General features: G+C 43.9%; 1 protein-coding gene across 1 annotated transcript in view; it reads right to left on the reverse strand.

Moving 5' to 3' along the window:
* Window positions 1–17,123, reverse strand: part of DSCAM (DS cell adhesion molecule) — a 628,479-nt gene that overhangs the window by 19,814 nt on the left and 591,542 nt on the right. Inside the window, exons 28-30 of the mRNA XM_047100488.1 lie at window positions 13,519–13,549; window positions 6,573–6,688; window positions 2,813–2,962 (exon numbers count right to left, since the gene is read on the reverse strand). Of these exons, the coding sequence (XP_046956444.1) occupies window positions 2,813–2,962; window positions 6,573–6,688; window positions 13,519–13,549 (297 nt within the window). The remainder of the gene's footprint in view (window positions 1–2,812; window positions 2,963–6,572; window positions 6,689–13,518; window positions 13,550–17,123) is intronic.

The following is a 17,123-nucleotide window of genomic DNA, read 5'->3' on the forward strand; positions in this document are numbered from 1 at the left end:
GCTGGGGGGCCAGTCACCCACTGTTTCCACTTCCAAATGGGAAATGGGAGGCTCTTAGGGCCTGGTAATGTGGTTCCAGAGGGAACATTTAATGTAAAAATGATCCCTAGTAGAGAATGTGGTGCAGATGCTAAATGAATAGTTCTGTGTTTTTCTTTTGAACTAGAGACTGATGCATGACGTTGAGTAGATTTGCTTAATGTTTGTAAACATTACTGGATGAAGCTCGTCACAAACGAAAGAAGCATCGTTCTGTAAGCTGTGGATGCTTCAGTGTGATGTGATCATCAGACTGAACTCTGCCAACTCATCCCAACACTCGCAGAGTGGAGTGCAAACTCATGAGGCTGGACCAGGAGGCCTGGCGACCAGTCTGGCTCTTTCCTCTGGCTCCTCCCCGTTGCCCATGGCATTCCAGTGATGCTACTGCCCCAACGTGCCTTGGGAGCCATCGCCTCTTGTTTCCCCTGCCTGGCAGGCCAGCTCCGGACTCAGAGCCTGGACTCAGATTTTCAACTCCATGACGGATCTTCCCAGAGTTGGATCTGAAGTAGCCCCTCCCACCATCATCCCCACACGCCCCCCCCCCCCTCCCCCCACTCACCATCATGTCCTAGTCCTAGTCCTTATAGGTAAATGAAAAATGCTTGAGTTCCCTGGTTAATGTCCAATTCCTCTACTGAGATGAAATGAATGCCTTTTTGCGTCTTATGATGTACCCCCATCACTGGGCCATATGGAAAGTAAAACCTTAATAAATATTTTTGAGTCTGAATGCGGGAATCCTTAAAGTTCCCCAACTATGCTTACAGCATTATAGGTATGAGACACTCGGACACTCCCCTTCCATGTGCCTCTGGCCCTGCCACTTGCCTCTTGCTGGTTATCGCTTCTGCTTATGACCAACATTCACACCTCTGTTGATATTTTGAATGTCACTGAATCAATATTTCCATTAGTTGGGGAGGTGGTGGTGGTGATCATGAAGTTGGGATGTTCCCAGTGCTTTAGTGTGACTGTTTCCTTCCTATTATGACTGGCCTTTGTGCATCCCTCTGCTAGTTGAACATTGAAAGGAAGGTGGGGAAGCTCGCTCATTTTACCTGGCAGAAAGAAGTCACGGGCTATGAGAGTGGCAAGCTTGAGAGGTCCTGTCCCCCTGTGCTAAGTGGCAGGGACCCATGTCTAACACTTGGGGAAGTATTTTTCTGTGAGGGCTCCAGAAAATCAGCATCAGAATGACCCAGAATGTCTGTTACAATGCAGATTCCTGGGCCCCACCCTAGACCAAGTGGATCAGAATCTTTGGAGATGGAGTTCTGGAATGGGTATTTTGAACAGGCACCCTGGGTGATTCTGATGCCCACGAAAGGTTGGGAACCACTGTCTGGGCATCTGTCATGTTTTCTCTGCCTCTTGCCTATTTTCCTGCCCATGTCTCCATTAGCTTCCACGCTGACTGGGCTGAGGGAATTCTGAGGTCAGTCCCCCTGGGTCTGTAATTCTTCCCTCACTGAATAGCAATAAGTGTCTCAGAAATCCATCAGTGCCGTGTCCTGAAGCATCCAGAAGCTGGACCAGGCAGATCATGATGGGAAAGCCAATGGCCGGAGAGAGGGTCAAGGACCATGAAGCACTTTCTAAAGCAAAGCTCTCACTCACACACCCCCAAGCAAAGTTAATTCCCACTCATGGCCCATTCATGTCTTCAGCGTGTGCTGATGTCGTCAAGGAAGGAAGGGGTGAGGCTAGACGAAAGGGGGAAACAGAAGATTTCTTCAGCCTGTAGTTGAGGACAGTTTTTGAAATGAATTTCAGTAACAGCTGAAACTGTTTTCTTGCATATTACAAAGTTATTCAGGAATCACCTGGTTTGCTTCATGACATCAGTACATTTCACAAATGCTTTACAAGTCAGAATGTATGAATAACAGCTTTAACATTATATTATTTATTTTCCTAATTATAACACTCCGAGAATGTAAATTTTTGCAGAGCGATTAGAGATTAAAAGTTAGACATCAAAGCTTCCGAAAGATAATAATCGGGACATCAATTTCTCAGTCTCTTAAAGAGATTTAGAAACAATTTCAATTATGAAGGAATAAGAATGTCTAATTAATAAGCTCTAGATACATATTAGGGTATTTAATTTCATTGCAGTAATTAATTCCTGTATATTATGAATGCAGATATTAATAACTAAGTCAAATATAATCCCCAGATTTGCCAGAACTGCAGTTTTTCTCAAATAGTGTGTTCAGGAGAAAACATAAACTCCAGGGATGGACGGATCCCGCAGTGAAACCCTGGCTTCCCTACACATCGTGTGTACAATGTCAGGCTGTTTACCTAACTGCTCTGAGAGTCCATGTTCTTATCTGTAACATAGCGGCTATCATATCTATTTATATCTATTCTAAGTAGGCACCTTGCAGGGCTGCCTTACAGATAACACACTTGCCATAACCTGCTTATCCTAATCCTGGCGCAGAGTGGATACTCACTGATGTTAATTACTTTTCCCCGTTCCCGCGTCGTCCAAATAAAAAAAAAACTTACCTTGACCTGAAATTTCTGGCACTTTGATAGTGAATCGACACCAAGGGTTATTGGCCTCCAGTGACATAGTTTGAACGCCAGCTTAGATCAAACAGTAAAAACTCCCATGTCCCAATTAGAGATATTATCGTACGTATTTGTTTCGTAGGCACAGGGCCAACGAGCCCTGCTTTCGTTGGACAGGGACAGAGCGTCAGCATCTTCTCAGCATCGGTACCACCCACACAGTTTGTATTGTCGGACCACTTACTCGTTCCCGGCCGCGCGTCCGACACATCCACGAGGGGCCCGGTGGCCTGTGACACTGACTGATAGTGCACTGTGTGTGTCACCGTCAGAGACTTCTGTTTGGCCGCCTCCCCAAAGTCAGCATCCGTTAACAGGACCGTGGAGCGATCGTCTGCAGAACAGCAGGAACACAGGAAACCAGACATGTTTACCCCTTTAAACGGCTCCCTTGTCTTCTCTCCCCTAGCTCCTTGTGTGATTGTTCATGGCAACAATTATCACCTCATCTAAAGGAGCAGAAACAACCCCCAAATTCAAGCACCGTATTGGAATCACTGTCGAATGCTAAATATAGATTATCTTTAGGAGCTGGCTTTCGAAGTGTGAATGAAAGAGGGTGACCACAGAGAAGGGTCTTCTTACCAAACAAACACTCATTTGGGAAGGCTTGTCGGAGCCACCTGTTTGACAGAGTTTGGGATTTATGTGTTTGCCAAAAGCTCACCTGAGATGTCACCAGAGATGGTGGCACCACCAGTGATGAGGCTGCCATCAAAAACAAGCCCTGTTTTCAGTACTGGAAAAACACTGCTGAGGCTGTCTACACTCGGGTGGCTCTCACGCCGAACCTGGCCAATGTTTGCGGTTGGGGTGAGGGGAGGGGAAGACAAGGGCTGGTCTTCAGAGTTTATGGATTCCTCTGTTTTAAAGGTTCTGAGCTACGTTCCTTTTCTTCCCACCTCTTCTGAGCTTTAATTACCCTAGAATATCCTTTAATTGACTTTTCAGAATGACTCACTTGTCAGATTTCCAAGCCCAATTGGCATTTGAAGGTTAGACAAGGAGGAGCCCGGGTTCAGATGAGTCTGGAGCATTCTAGGGCTTGGGAAGGAAGCAGTTGGTTGAGCTGCGTGTCATTATTCGGTTGCCTCAACATTTTTCATTACTTTGTTGTGATACTTTTCACGCTTTCTTAAGAGCTTTTTTACTCCAAGGGAAACTTCCCTTAGGATATATGGATATATTCATACATTTTCAAGCACCGCAGCCCGGGATGCTGTTCATATGAGTTTATCAGTCAGCTGGGACCACGCTAGAGCGTGCCTTGACACGGAGCGGTGACGTGGAAGTCATAAACAACACAGCTAGACTTCTGTGCCCAAAAAAGGCTCTGAACAGAATGAACCTTGCAAAATCCAATTACTCAGGCTCTGGCAGGAGAGGAAAGCCTCTTGAAGTTAGAATAAAATTTCTTGGCAGGGAAATAGAGGAAACCTTGCCAGGATGTCTGCTGGCATCACAGCGTGTGATACAGCATGGGTTGGTCCTGCGGCAGGAGCCTGGGCTCGGCGTGGGGGTCGTGCCACAGACTTCATCCGGCCCTCAACTGAGGTGGCCTTTCTACAGAAATAGGTCCCTACAATTGGACCCGGCATCAGAAGCCTGACAGCTACACTCATTTTTCATTAATAACACTGACATGTTATGGTCTCTAACATGGAGCCCCGTTAAGAGCCCTGCAGATTATCTGCGGGGATAAGTTACAAACTTCTAATGGGAAATTTCAGGTGCCTGTCAGTTTGTGAGGTTAACCATTCATTCTGGCTAGAAATTAATGGCACTTTTGTATTGGATGCTGGTAGTCAGACCCTGGCGTTTTAAAGCATCACATTTCTACTTCCCAATAATTAGCAAGTGCCAACCACCAACTGTCAGGCATCACTAGGAGATAAATGACTCTTGGCGGTAGATGATCCCATGAAGACTATGACACATCGCTGGCTAAAGGTTGGTAGTACAGCTTTCCAGTAGCCATGGAAACAGACCCAGAGGCAGGTTGCCCAGTCTGCCCCTTTGCAAACTTTGTTCTGTTTGCAAATGGTGGGCAGACCCTTCTCTGGTGTTAGGCCAGTAACGACTACCTATCTATTTTAACCACCATGGGTACAATGATTGACAAGTCTGATGAGGAACATTTACCAAATGTTGTAAGTATATTATAAGGTCAAAGGAAGTACATTTTGATTTTTGAACTCACGTTTCAAAGGAAATTTTGGTTTTAATGCCCAACCTATTGAGTTCAATAAAAGAGATTTCAGCTCTACTACTGAAAAGTAAAGATTATAAAAAACAAGGCAGGGTGCTTTGTCCTGATGTGAGCTAGCTAATAAAATCTCGGGTATTTTAGGATGAGTAGTGATTCCTCATACAACATGGGTGGTATTTAACTGAATTTGGTTGATTGAGGGCCACACTGGGCTTGACCAACCTTCCCCAAGAGCTATGATGCCTGGACCAAACTTAAATCCAGCAAGAGCATCCCAGGCCTTAGAATTTAGGAGACTGTAAGTCTATTAGAACATAATCAAGCAGGGAAGGGGTAAAGAATAGCATAGATGTTCTGCCCATCTGGCCATTTACCACTGTTTTTCTGGCAGGAGCTTCCTAGAATAGGTTCCAGGAGTTGGGTAGTCTTAGCCAAACCACAGGATAGAGTTGCCCTGGGACCAAGTGCCAGTGAACACGGTCCAGAACAAACAGAGCGAAGTTTGCAAAGGGGCAGACTGGGTGACCTGCCTCTGGGTCTGTTTCCATGGCTACTGGAAAGCTGAGTGATACTTTAAAGGGGAGGGGTTCTGGGAAGTAGCTTGTTGATATGGAAGTAGGTGGTGACAGTTACAGGAGGCTAAGCTGGTGGCTGGGAGCGGGTTCTACTCCTGTCTATGTGACCTGGAAGCTATAGAAACTCTCGATGCCCCAGTTATAAAGGAGTGCCTTTCTCCTATGTTGATTGAGGGTTAAATGAGATTACATCCATAAAGTGCTTTTACAAGCATGTGACATTAGAGAGGCCTCAGTAGATGTTAGCTATTCTTCTGATCATCCTTGCAGTGGAAATACAAAGTCTCTGATTCTGGAGTAAATAGCACTGTGTTGGAAGGCAGTGTGGGATGGCAGACTTCGAATGGAAAAGGCTGGAAGAAGTCAAGACAGCAGGGTTCTGAGAAAACCAGCCACAAAACTCTCCAGGTGTCTGTTTTGCGATTGTGAAACGGGGACCTGGGAATTTCCCAAAGCACTGTGAAGGAACCCATTCCAGGGTGTCTACGGGGTGCTGAGGGATAGAGAAAAGACAGTCTGTACAAAGACCATTGTGTGTTGGGGCGCCTGGGTGGCGCAGTCAGTTGGGCATCCGACTTCAGCCAGGTCACGATCTCGCGGTCCGAGAGTTTGAGCCCCGCGTCGGGCTCTGGGCTGATGGCTCAGAGCCTGGAGCCTGTTTCCGATTCTGTGTCTCCCTCTCTCTCTGCCCCTCCCCCGTTCACGCTCTGTCTCTCTCTGTCCCAAAAATAAATAAACGTCAAAGACCATTGTGTGTTAAGTGCTAAATAGAGTTTGGACATTTTCTTTAATGGAGGCCTTATTGGAGCAGAAGGTGGCACTGAGTGGATTTCCAAGATGGGGCTTTCGTGCATGGCCCTTCTAGGTTTATTTGTTTGCAGGTGTTTGTTCTTTGGAGAGGCACCAATAGTCTCCCCAAGAAAGATCCAACACGGATCAAAGTTGGGGAACTCCTGTTTTAGGTGACCTCTGAGGTATGTGTAAGTTCCTTTCTCCCAACCCCCATTTGCTGGTATTTATTATTCTCCTCAGTAACAATGAACTGTCTTCTAACTTTGCTCGTGTGGCCCTCAAGACATTCCTGTAACTTACAGGATTTTGGCTGAGAGGGCATGGCCATAGAAGCCACACTGTGTGAAACCACAGACAGGGCACCTTACCGATGGTCTCCATTGTGTCTCTCTCTTCGATCAAAAGCTGAGCCCTGGGTATGTCAATGTGCATCCTCAAGGTTTGTTGTTGCTTGCTCAAGGTATCCGAAGTCCGGGTATTCTTACTGGGAATACAAGACAGAGGGTGCCTTAGCAAACAGAGTTACATGATGCCAACCTGTGCTTGTACATCAACTGAAAAAAGCCAGGAAGGACAAGGGGAAAAGGAGAAAGAAAAAAAAAAGATTTCTTCCTTCATTCAAATAATATTTATTAAGTTTCAGCAATTGGTTGTGAGGTTCAGAAAGTGAAAATTGTCAATAGGCATTGGTTCCATATTGATGGAACCTTCAGAATTTCCCCTCTCTCGTGTAAAGCTAAGTAAAACAAAAAAAAAATGATTTTTTAAACCAGCAGCATTTTTATTTGTCAGACATGAGATATTCCAGTGATGGCAACAGAGGAAGCATTTGTGCTCGCTGCTCATTGGGTAGGGGATCTACTAATGGATTTGTATTTATATATGGTGTCGTTTTATTTTTGTTCTAGTAACAAATCATAAACCTTGTTGGCTTCCCTGGCACTAGTTTATCCTAACTGATATCACGTTTTAAAATTAAAAAAAAAAAAAACCCAAACTACTGTAAGAATTTGTGTACCAGAAAATTACTCTTAGAGAGAGCTGTCTTCTAGAAGTAAATGTAAAAAGGTACTAAAATGGCATGGTATAATCAAATTCAGTTACAGCCTACAATAAAAAAAAAAAATAAAAAACAAAAAACACTGCATGTTTCACAAAAACGCAAAAAAGTCAATAAAGGCTTTAATTAGAAATCTAGGGGCGCCTGGGTGGCTTAGTCGGTCGAGCATCTGACTTTGGCTCAGGTCATGATCTCGTGGTCCGTGAGTTCGAGCCCTGCGTTGGACTCCGTGCTGACAGCTCAGAGCCTGGAGTCGGCCTCGGATTCTGTGTCTCCCTCTCTCTCTGCCCCTTCCCTGCTCACGCTGTCTCTCTCTGTCTCTCAAAAATAAATAAACGTTAAAAAAAGGAGAAATCTACATGCTAGGAGTGACTGTTCAGTTTCTACAGAATTGTAAGAATTGAGAAGATTTTAAAATAATGCACAGTTGACCCTTGAACATCATGGGTTTGAACTGCATGGGTCCCCTTACGTGTGGATTTTTCTCAAGAAATACATTCCAGGACTGTAATATTTTCTCTTCCTTTCTATTTTCTTAATAACATTTTCTTTTCTCTGGTTTACTTTATCATAAGAATGCAGTATATCATACGTATAACATACAAAGTATGTGTTAATTGATTGTTTATGTTATTGCTCAGGCTTTTGGTCAACAGTAGGCTATTAGTACTTAAGTTTTGGGGAAATCAAAAAGTTCTATGTGGATTTTTGACTGTGTGTAGGGGGGCCAGTGCCCTTAACCCCTGCATTGTCCAGGGTCAACTGCATATTAGAACACCCTCTAAGGAGCAGCAGTCACTCAGAATAATTTATCATGATAAACTACGGCATCCATAAATCTAGTTCAATAATTGCCAAAATCTACTTTGAGAGAGATTTCTGGAGCCTACTTCACTTAATGCTTTACTTTTGTGTTAGTTGCTTTCAGTAGATTATAATAAAGGGGGCATCCATACTACATCTTAAATGCTTTTCTTCCCAACTAAGCATTCACCAGCAACCCCAGATCCTTTTTTGTTGATGAGGACTCATCCACCCTTGAACCCTGTGGCTGAAGGAATATTAATACTCTGAAGGTCAAGTTCACCCAACACCCCCTGAAGACATCTGCATGTTGAAGTCTGTGTTAATATTCTGAATATTTTATAATGGCTCTTCCTTCATTTGAGTATAAACAAAACAACCTACAAAAGCAACAGCTTCTGAAAGGTGCATCTTCCTTATTGAGGACTTGATCTTGAACCAGATTTCTTGCTCTGCAGATGAGTAAGTGGGTTATGTAGCTAGATCATGCTAATTACGCAGAGCCCAAATTCAAACGTGTGGCCTGAATTTTTCACATGGTTTATATACTTTTTAAAATTATTTACTTAACTACGTTTTCACTGTGTGTGTGTGTGTGTGTGTGTGCACGTGTGTGTGTGTGTTTTAAAGCAAAGATTCACATACTTAGTATAAGATGAAGAACATATTGGTGACTTGGGGGCTGTAGTTATGTCATGTTTAGACAAGCTCTATTTCCACAAAAACAGATGGGAAACTACTCCTCTGTGAGTATCCGGAAGGTCTGTTTAGAAACTCCACCAGGGACTTGAGCTTGTCCTTGCACCAGAAATAGAAACGTGAGCTAGTTCCTTCTGCTCATCATGAATAGTTATGAGGCAGCCAGCGGCTGTTCCATTAAACACTACGAATCGAAGCACAGACCCTACTTAACAATAAGGGGTCCACTGTCAGACTGTCACAGGAAGCTGGCTACGTGACTGCTGTGCACTACGGCAGTTGGCCCAAGGACTTAGAATATGGTTCAAGTTTATGAGCAAAGACAATCTAAGCTGGAGATAAACTTCCCCTCCGTCTTGAAGGAGCGCATGCTGTCAAGCCCTGCAGTGGGAAGGCAAGAGGATGGCCCAACAAGCCTTGAGATTCAGGAGCTAATTGTTCTTCTCTCCTTTTGCTGTTCCCTTCGCTTGGAGGAAACGTCCCCTACCCAGATCCCAATAGCCACCTGGCTGGCTCCCTCCCTTGCTTCAGGGCTTGATGATACAGGTGGCAGCCAGGTTTGCCCAGCTATGGGCTCTGCTGACACTTTCCGCCTCCCCATCCTTCGTTTAATTTTGTTTCCTCAACACTTACTACTGTCGAGCATCATTTAATTGACTTATTTGTGATCTGTCTCTCCCACTGGAATATGAGCTCCACAAGGGATATTTCCTTCTATTCTGTACCCTTTTAATCCCTGGGATTTAGGGCAGTATGTGGCAGAAGGAGGTGCTCAATAAATATTTGTTGACGCTTGTTGAATAAACCAGGTTGTTTTGGGGGTACAGTGGGACCGGAGTGATATGTCCCAGAGGCAGTAACATTCTTCGCATTCTACAGGTTTATTAGGTCTCACCTTAATACAACTGCCATATTTTATAGTCTATTGCTATAGGAAAGCTGATTCTCCAAAATTACAATAATTGGTCATTAAAACAGCAACAAACTTTCAAAAAAAAGGCTACTAGAAGAAACCTCCTTTGTGACCTAGAGAAAAGATTATGAATGTTTTCATTGCGGAAACAAAACTGCACATTTTGTATGATGTGGGGTCATGCTAAATTTTTGTTAGTTATTATTGAAATATAATCTTCCACCATCCACTTGCTATCTAGTTGTCGGATTAAAATGACAGAGAGCTGACCCTGGTTCACAGAGGATGGTATTTCTGGCTTAGCCAATGAACTACTCATAGTTGTTACAACTCTTTAAAGTTAATATTTCCTTAAGATTTATGGGGAATAAAAAACAAATGAAGGAAGCTGCACATCACCCGCCTTCCCAAATATCATATGAAGCTTTCTTTAAGTTTAGAATAACTGTAGGGATCTCAGGGCCATACCTCATTATAATAGTTGAGTGGGTGATGATTGTTACTCTGTGCATAAAAATATGAACATTAAAAAAGCAACATTTATTTAAATTCTCCATTTGAACCTTTCTTCACCCTTTTCCACTTACAGCTAGCTCTTAAAAGTACTGGTCTTTAGGGGTGCCTGGGTGGCTCAGTCGGTTAAACGTCTGACTTCGGCTCAGGTCATGATCTCGCGGTCCATGAGTTCAAGCCCCGTGTCGGGCTCTGTGCTGACGGCTCAGAGCCTGGAGCCTGTTTCAGATTCTGTGTCTCCCTCTCTCTCTGACCCTCCCCCGTTCATGCTCTGTCTCTCCCTGTCTCAAAAGTAAATAACGTTAAAAAAAATTAAAAATAAAATACTGGTCTTAGGATATTAGCCATGTATTGGCTAATGCCTTAGACTGGGCTAGTCTTATCTCTTAGAAGTCTGGTATTTTTCTTTAATTTTTTTTTTTTTTTTTTTTTTTTGCCTAATCACAAAAAAAGGAAACTTCTTTCTATCTGGCCAGGGTAGGTGAAGTCTCTCTTCTCTCTCTCTCTCTGTGGGGCGATTTGCTTGGGTGAAATAGATGAGTGTCCAGAAGCACGAAGCCCAGTGATGGGAGATGACACCCTGTGGGAGACACCCCAGCACCAGCTTATAGGTGTCTGTCCTACAGTCACATATGCCTTTCTGGCCCTAGGACAGCTAATCCCACTAAAGTACACAGATACTTTTTTTGTGGAACATGGTCAGATAATACGTTACCTTCACCAAGATCACATAATGATGGAGCTGGGAGCGATTTCAAATTGTTATTTCTAGATGAGGAGAGTAGGGTAGATAACTTGCCCAAGATCACAAACCAGCCGGTGGTAACATGGGGCTACAGCGTAGGCTTGTGGTTCGTGTTCTTCTGCACCAGCCGGCTCAGTCCTCAGCTTCCCAGGCAAGCAGCGGTGAAGATCCAAGACAGGACTTCGGTAGCCTCCTCCTACCAATGGCTAGGACTTGCCTGGATTTTCCAGACTACATTCTCAACATGGTTGGCCCTCAGATCTCCAGGTAGATGGCAACACATTTGTTGCGTGGCCCCACTAACCTGCCAAACTCAGACTGAACTGATTAAAAGCCCTGCTTTTACTTCTAAATAAATCCCATAAAACCCTGCCTATTTGAGGAGCTTGGAAATTCTCTTCCTTTTCAATCACTGTACCCTTGGGAGGAAAATCCCCTCAACTACCTTCAGTGGGAGTAACTGGTAGTTTTGATGTTCCTAATTTCATGTTGGCAACTGTCAGCCTCAAATACCACTATTCATGCCTGCTTTCCTCAACAGGTGGTTTTTCAACCACCATGATTGGCCTATGAATGAAGAAGATGCTTTTTGATGTCTTGCTTGGAGCTAATAAGAAGGGGGAAGGATGCATTCTAGGACCTCAGAAAAGCTGATACCATCTCATTCCAACCAAACAAATGTTGAGCATGTCAGAAGTCACAGGTTCCAATGTCATGGGATTCAGACAGAGGCATGATCTCCGGTTGGAGAGTGGCTGAAGGAAGTGGCCCAAAGCTCTCTGAGGGGGCTGTGGGACCCAGGCTGGGGTATAAACCAGTGAAGTAGACTGGGATGGGGAGGGGGATGGTGACCTGTTACACTGAGCAAAAGTCACGTCCAGTCTAAAGGGAGCACTTCATGTGGCTCCAGACAGCCATTAGCTCTGAGCTATACCCAGTACGACCAGAGCATTTTCAAGAGAAGTCAGAAAGCTACAATTTCATATGAAATCTTTTGATTTCCAAATGTCATCAATTAATCCATGTTTTTAAGTCTACATTGGGAAATTTACTTTATTTGGCGGATAAGTCATTATAAACCTTATGACTCTGTCTGTTTTTTTGTTTTCCAGATGTTTTGTCAGATTTGCTCTGCACAAGTGCCTATGTGTCTGGATGCCTTCCAAGTGACCACAAAAATGTCCCAGACTTGCTTAGCAAACAAGTACACACTTTCATTAGAGCATGAAGTCATGGCATTTCATATAGGTTTTCATCATCTTTGTTGGCAAATGGCATCCATGTTTATTTACTTGCTCACACAAAATATTTCCGAGTAAGCCTGAGTCCTCCATGTCTTTACCTACAATTCACATGGTTTTAAAACACAGTATGGACAGGGCGCCTGGGTGGCTCAGTCGGTTGAATGTCTGACTGTTGGTTTCAGCTCAGGTCATGATCCCAGGGTCGTGGGATCGAGCCCCGTGTCTGGCTCCTTGCTGAGGGGGAAGCCTGCTTGAGATTCTCTCTCTTTCCCTCTGCTCCTCTCCCCCACTCATGTGCTCTCTCTCTCTCTCTCTAAAATAAAAATTAAAAACCAAAACTAAAACACAGCATGGCCAAACAGACATATCTGTGGAACATGTAATCCATGGGCCAATGGTAGTCAATCTCTGTCTTAGGTCTTCAAAGATACTAGTGATATGGGCTATTGGTTCTTTGTGAATAACAAAAAAGTACCAATTTTATATGCAAAAATGGTGAAGGAAGTAAAATCCACCTATGGTGAGGTGGGGAGTAGGAGAGACCCCATACCCCATCCTGTTTTTCTCCTACAGTAAATATCCTAAAATGGCAACACCATTGGAATCCCTGACATTGCTATTATCTGATTTCCAGACTCTGGTTATCCTTTTTCACTTTTGGTTTAATCATAATAATATAAAATACTTAAATGCAAATACTGGGGTGTCTTCTACAGGGGTGAACATTCACTTACTCATTCAACTACCACTAGTCATTCATCAACTAGTCATTCATCGTACTTCTAATATGAGATTGATGTATGAGGCTATGACCTCAAGACCAGATGTTGACTAGATATTTGCAGAAGTTGGTGATTGGTGCTCTAGTGGAGTGGTGCTCAAGGAGCCATGGGAGCTGACGGCAAGAAGGATCTTTCTTGACCATCCCAATTCCTTGGAAGCACACATTACATTTCCTTTTTTGGTTTTCTTTCCCCTTGGCTAACTCTGTTAGGAAGAAGCCTCAGCCTCAAAGGTGGTATATTTGGGTGAAAGCAAAACCAAAGCCATTTACTTCTAATGTGCCTTTTTATTCCCAGTATAACGGGAAACATTCCACTGGTTCAGTCTGGTCAACAGGAAAACTACCTATGCCGTGTATAAAAGTACTATAATATTTGTTATCTACATGTCTCCTGTTAGGCATAACATGGATATTTTGGTACACAGAATGGACTTTATATGTCACAAACAAAATGTGCCACCAATTTCAGACAATTATTTTAAAAACCGTTAAAGCAACTTGGAAATTACTATTTTGAACTTGATATCTGAAAATGCTAGGTTTTGTTCTTACCTCATGAGCATTTCAGCCAAACTCTTTGCATCTGGGGAAAGAAAGTTAATATTAGTACATGATAAATAACTCATTGACATTCACTTAGGCATTTATGACAAATTTTCTACAGAATCAGATGACAATAGCCAGTTTAAAATGTAATTGTATATATATCACTACTAATAACCAAAAGTTTAATGGCTTCCTTATTTCTTCTACATGACAGATTTTATATATATAGTATGTTATATATATAATATATATTACAAAAATATATATATTACAGAAAGTATAACACTCTGGGGCCATAAAAATTCTCAGACACCTGTTAAAGGTCTTCTTACGGTGAATTTATTTGCCACATTTTGAAAACCCAATTTTAGGGGCGCCTGGGTGGCGCAGTCGGTTAAGCGTCCGACTTCAGCCAGGTCACGATCTCGCGGTCCGTGGGTTCGAGCCCCGCGTCGGGCTCTGGGCTGATGGCTCAGAGCCTGGAGCCTGTTTCCGATTCTGTGTCTCCCTCTCTCTCTGCCCCTCCCCCGTTCACGCTCTGTCTCTTTCTGTCCCAAAAATAAATAAAACGTTGAAAAAAAAATTTTAAAAAGAAAACCCAATTTTATTTTCAGTAGTCAGAAAACTAAGTTTGAAAATAATTTATGTAGCAAAAATTCTATTCGTATCAAAATACCAAAATTTGAAAACTTATGACACCATAGATCACTTTAAAGAGGCATTATTATAGAGCTGCGAGTCCCTTAGATTGATCAAATAATTGTATAAATGGCATATCACTACATCTAGAAACTCAGATGTTTATTTCAAACTCCAAAGTAAAAATTTTCTTTATTTTTTTGTCTCTGAGGACATTGCTTGCCAAGACCTGGTTCCCACTCCTGACAAAAGCAATTCTGCCTAAAAATGATGTAGAAAAAAAATATTCTACATTTTTGGTGGCATTGCTTTGAAATTCTCATTTCTCTTAAAATATAATTTGTTTTTCTTTTTACACATTTTGTCCTGGCAAAAATGAGTGTTTCCCTTCTTAGAATACAAAAACCTTCTTCGTGCTTTATTATTATTTTTTCATTGCTTTCTATAACGTCTTGATGTTAAATGTAGCGTTCAATGAACAGAACTTTCCGGAAATGGATGCAGCGATGTGACTGGCTGTATAGTGGAGAAAATACATATGTTGGAACACTTTTATCTCATCTTTTATCTTTTGGGGGCTGACATTTAAGTGCAATCACCGTCACGTTGGGAAGCAGCGTGGTATTACCAAGGGGCGTGGACAGTCACAGGGGTAACCACACGTGGGCTGGCACCCCCGGAAATCAAAGCTCAGTTCTTAAAGTCAGCTATGCCAGTTCCCACTGGAAACCTCACAAGGGGACCCTGGTTTTATGCACAGATGGGTTCATTCTTGGAAAAGGAAGCAGCTCCAGCTCCCTTCTACTCTTGCCCATATGGTGAAGCCAAGAAAGCAAAACAGCGTTTAACTTCCTAGTTCGTGTCTTTCTCTGCGGAGACCAAGCAAATATGAGTTTCTTCTCTTCCTGAATGACTTAACACTTGCAAAGTCAATGTATATATAATGTCAGAAGTGTGGGATTAATGAGCTCTATGTAACAGCCAAGCAGTGGCTAGCTCAACAGTGTAAAAGAGAAGGGGAAATTTCAAGGAGTATGCTTTGTACTTCGGCTCATGACTGGAAGGTAACTCAGTCTCAAACGTCTTCGGACTGGACCGGGTGTCCTTGTTTTGCTCATCATCATCATTTTCTTTCTGTTCCTGAAGTCAGTGCAGTTTTCTGTCCCGTGACTTTTTCATACCCATGTGCAAGGAATTGCAGCATCCGGCCAAGTGGGAACAGAGCTCCCCTCAAATACCGACAAGCTCTGACTGCAAGTTCCCCTCATCTAAAATTAGCAGGCATCTTCGCTGGGGTTCAGCTGGTCCACAGCTGCAGGTGCCGTGAGGCATTTTGGCCCACGCTTCCCTGTGCTTATCGTCTTAGAGCAGATCCATTTCTCTTTCTGCCTAGCTGCTATGTCCTCCTCCTGATTTCATCGGAAATTGTGGGAAAAACGACATTAATTGAAATTCACTTCTTGTGTGAGTTCACCTTTGAGAACCGCTGGTGGAGTTTTATGCCCAGTGATGGGGTCTGGACAGCACAGGTGGCACCAGCGACTGTCCATGAATGTCTTCTGGGAGTGGGCATGGGGTGGGCTGCAGTCATAACGGAGCACTAGGCATCTGCATTGTGCCAGTCTCTGCCTGGGGACTATGATGCCCTCCTTCAGAAACCAGGAAACAGACCCAGAACATGTTCAGTAATTTGTGGCAGCCGAGCAGGAATCCATAACAAATGTCATAACCACACTTATTTTCCATCACTATCCTTCAGGTTCTTTATGCATAGAGCGGGATCTGTGTCATATCCTAAGGGACGCACAGAGGAAGAGACACCTAGTGTCAGCTGACTGAGGGGGATGGTAAGCTGGGGGACATGAGGTGAGGCCGTTCAAGGCCGATTTGGGATCAAGTTTGAGAGAGATGTCGGGGCTGAGTTGGGGTTCGGGGTCTTCTTCGTATAGGTGTAGGGACAGTGCAAAGAGATGATGAAACCTTTTGTTTAGTGGTGAGGAGAGAATCTGGGACAAATGAAGAGTGTTTTTAAAATCATGAAATCATAGAATCTTAAGAGCATTAAAGACTCTCCAAGTCAGTCCCCAGTAGATGTTTGCCTCCCTCCCACAGTATCTTGGGCAGATGTTAAAATGTGCCCGGCCACTAGGTGCTCCAGAGAGGGGTCGATGCTGTCACTGCTTGTACAGCGCCCTACCTCCTGCTCTCAGTTCTGACCCACTGTCTAGTTTGTTGATCTGTCATCCTCAACATGGCCCCAGGGGACCTTTATTTTTCCCTATCTTCTCAGTTCGAATCTCATTACTCATCTGCAGCCCACTCCCTGGCCTTGCCACCTTCAGTGTCGCCGGTCTTCTAAGCGACATCCACCCAAAGGGTGATGGATTGGGAACACACCCCCTTATGGTGTCACACCTGTGCTTTGAAACTCTCCAAGGGACCTCCCTGCCAGTAGGACTCAGCGCAGAGCAAGAACCTTCACATGCTGATGCTAAGCTGTTTTCCCTGCCCTGCTGCCCCTTGCATCTGGCCTCCAGCACTCTCTCTAAGGCTCTCCCTCTTGCATTCACCGTAGACACCATGACTTGGTCTGCAGACCCCATGACTTGGCTCCTGTAAGGCGTCCTCTGTCGTAGCACCACATGCAGATGTGACTCGCCCTGTGCACCCTCCCAAGCTCCCCAGGTGAAGTTGGTGCTTTGCTTTTCTGGACTTCATGCACCTCTGCACCACGGCCAATGCAGCCTTTGCCACCTTCACACGGTGGCTTCCTGTTCTCCATGTGCTGAGTCATTTTCCTCTCCGGGCTCAGCCCAGTCCCTGCTAGACGGTGCATCCACACAAGCTTTCCCTGAGGATATGCTTAATTGTGGGAAACATCTTCCTGCTCTTGTGTTGAACTCCCTTGATGTAATTTCTGCCTGGATACAATGACGACACCTGGAGCCATTCCATTCAAAAGCCACGTGAAT

Source organism: Lynx rufus, unplaced genomic scaffold (genome assembly GCF_022079265.1).
Source record: "Lynx rufus isolate CCGP_SWC_20201006 ecotype Redwood Valley unplaced genomic scaffold, mLynRuf1.p SCAF_5, whole genome shotgun sequence".
NCBI classification, from domain to species: domain Eukaryota; kingdom Metazoa; phylum Chordata; class Mammalia; order Carnivora; family Felidae; genus Lynx; species Lynx rufus.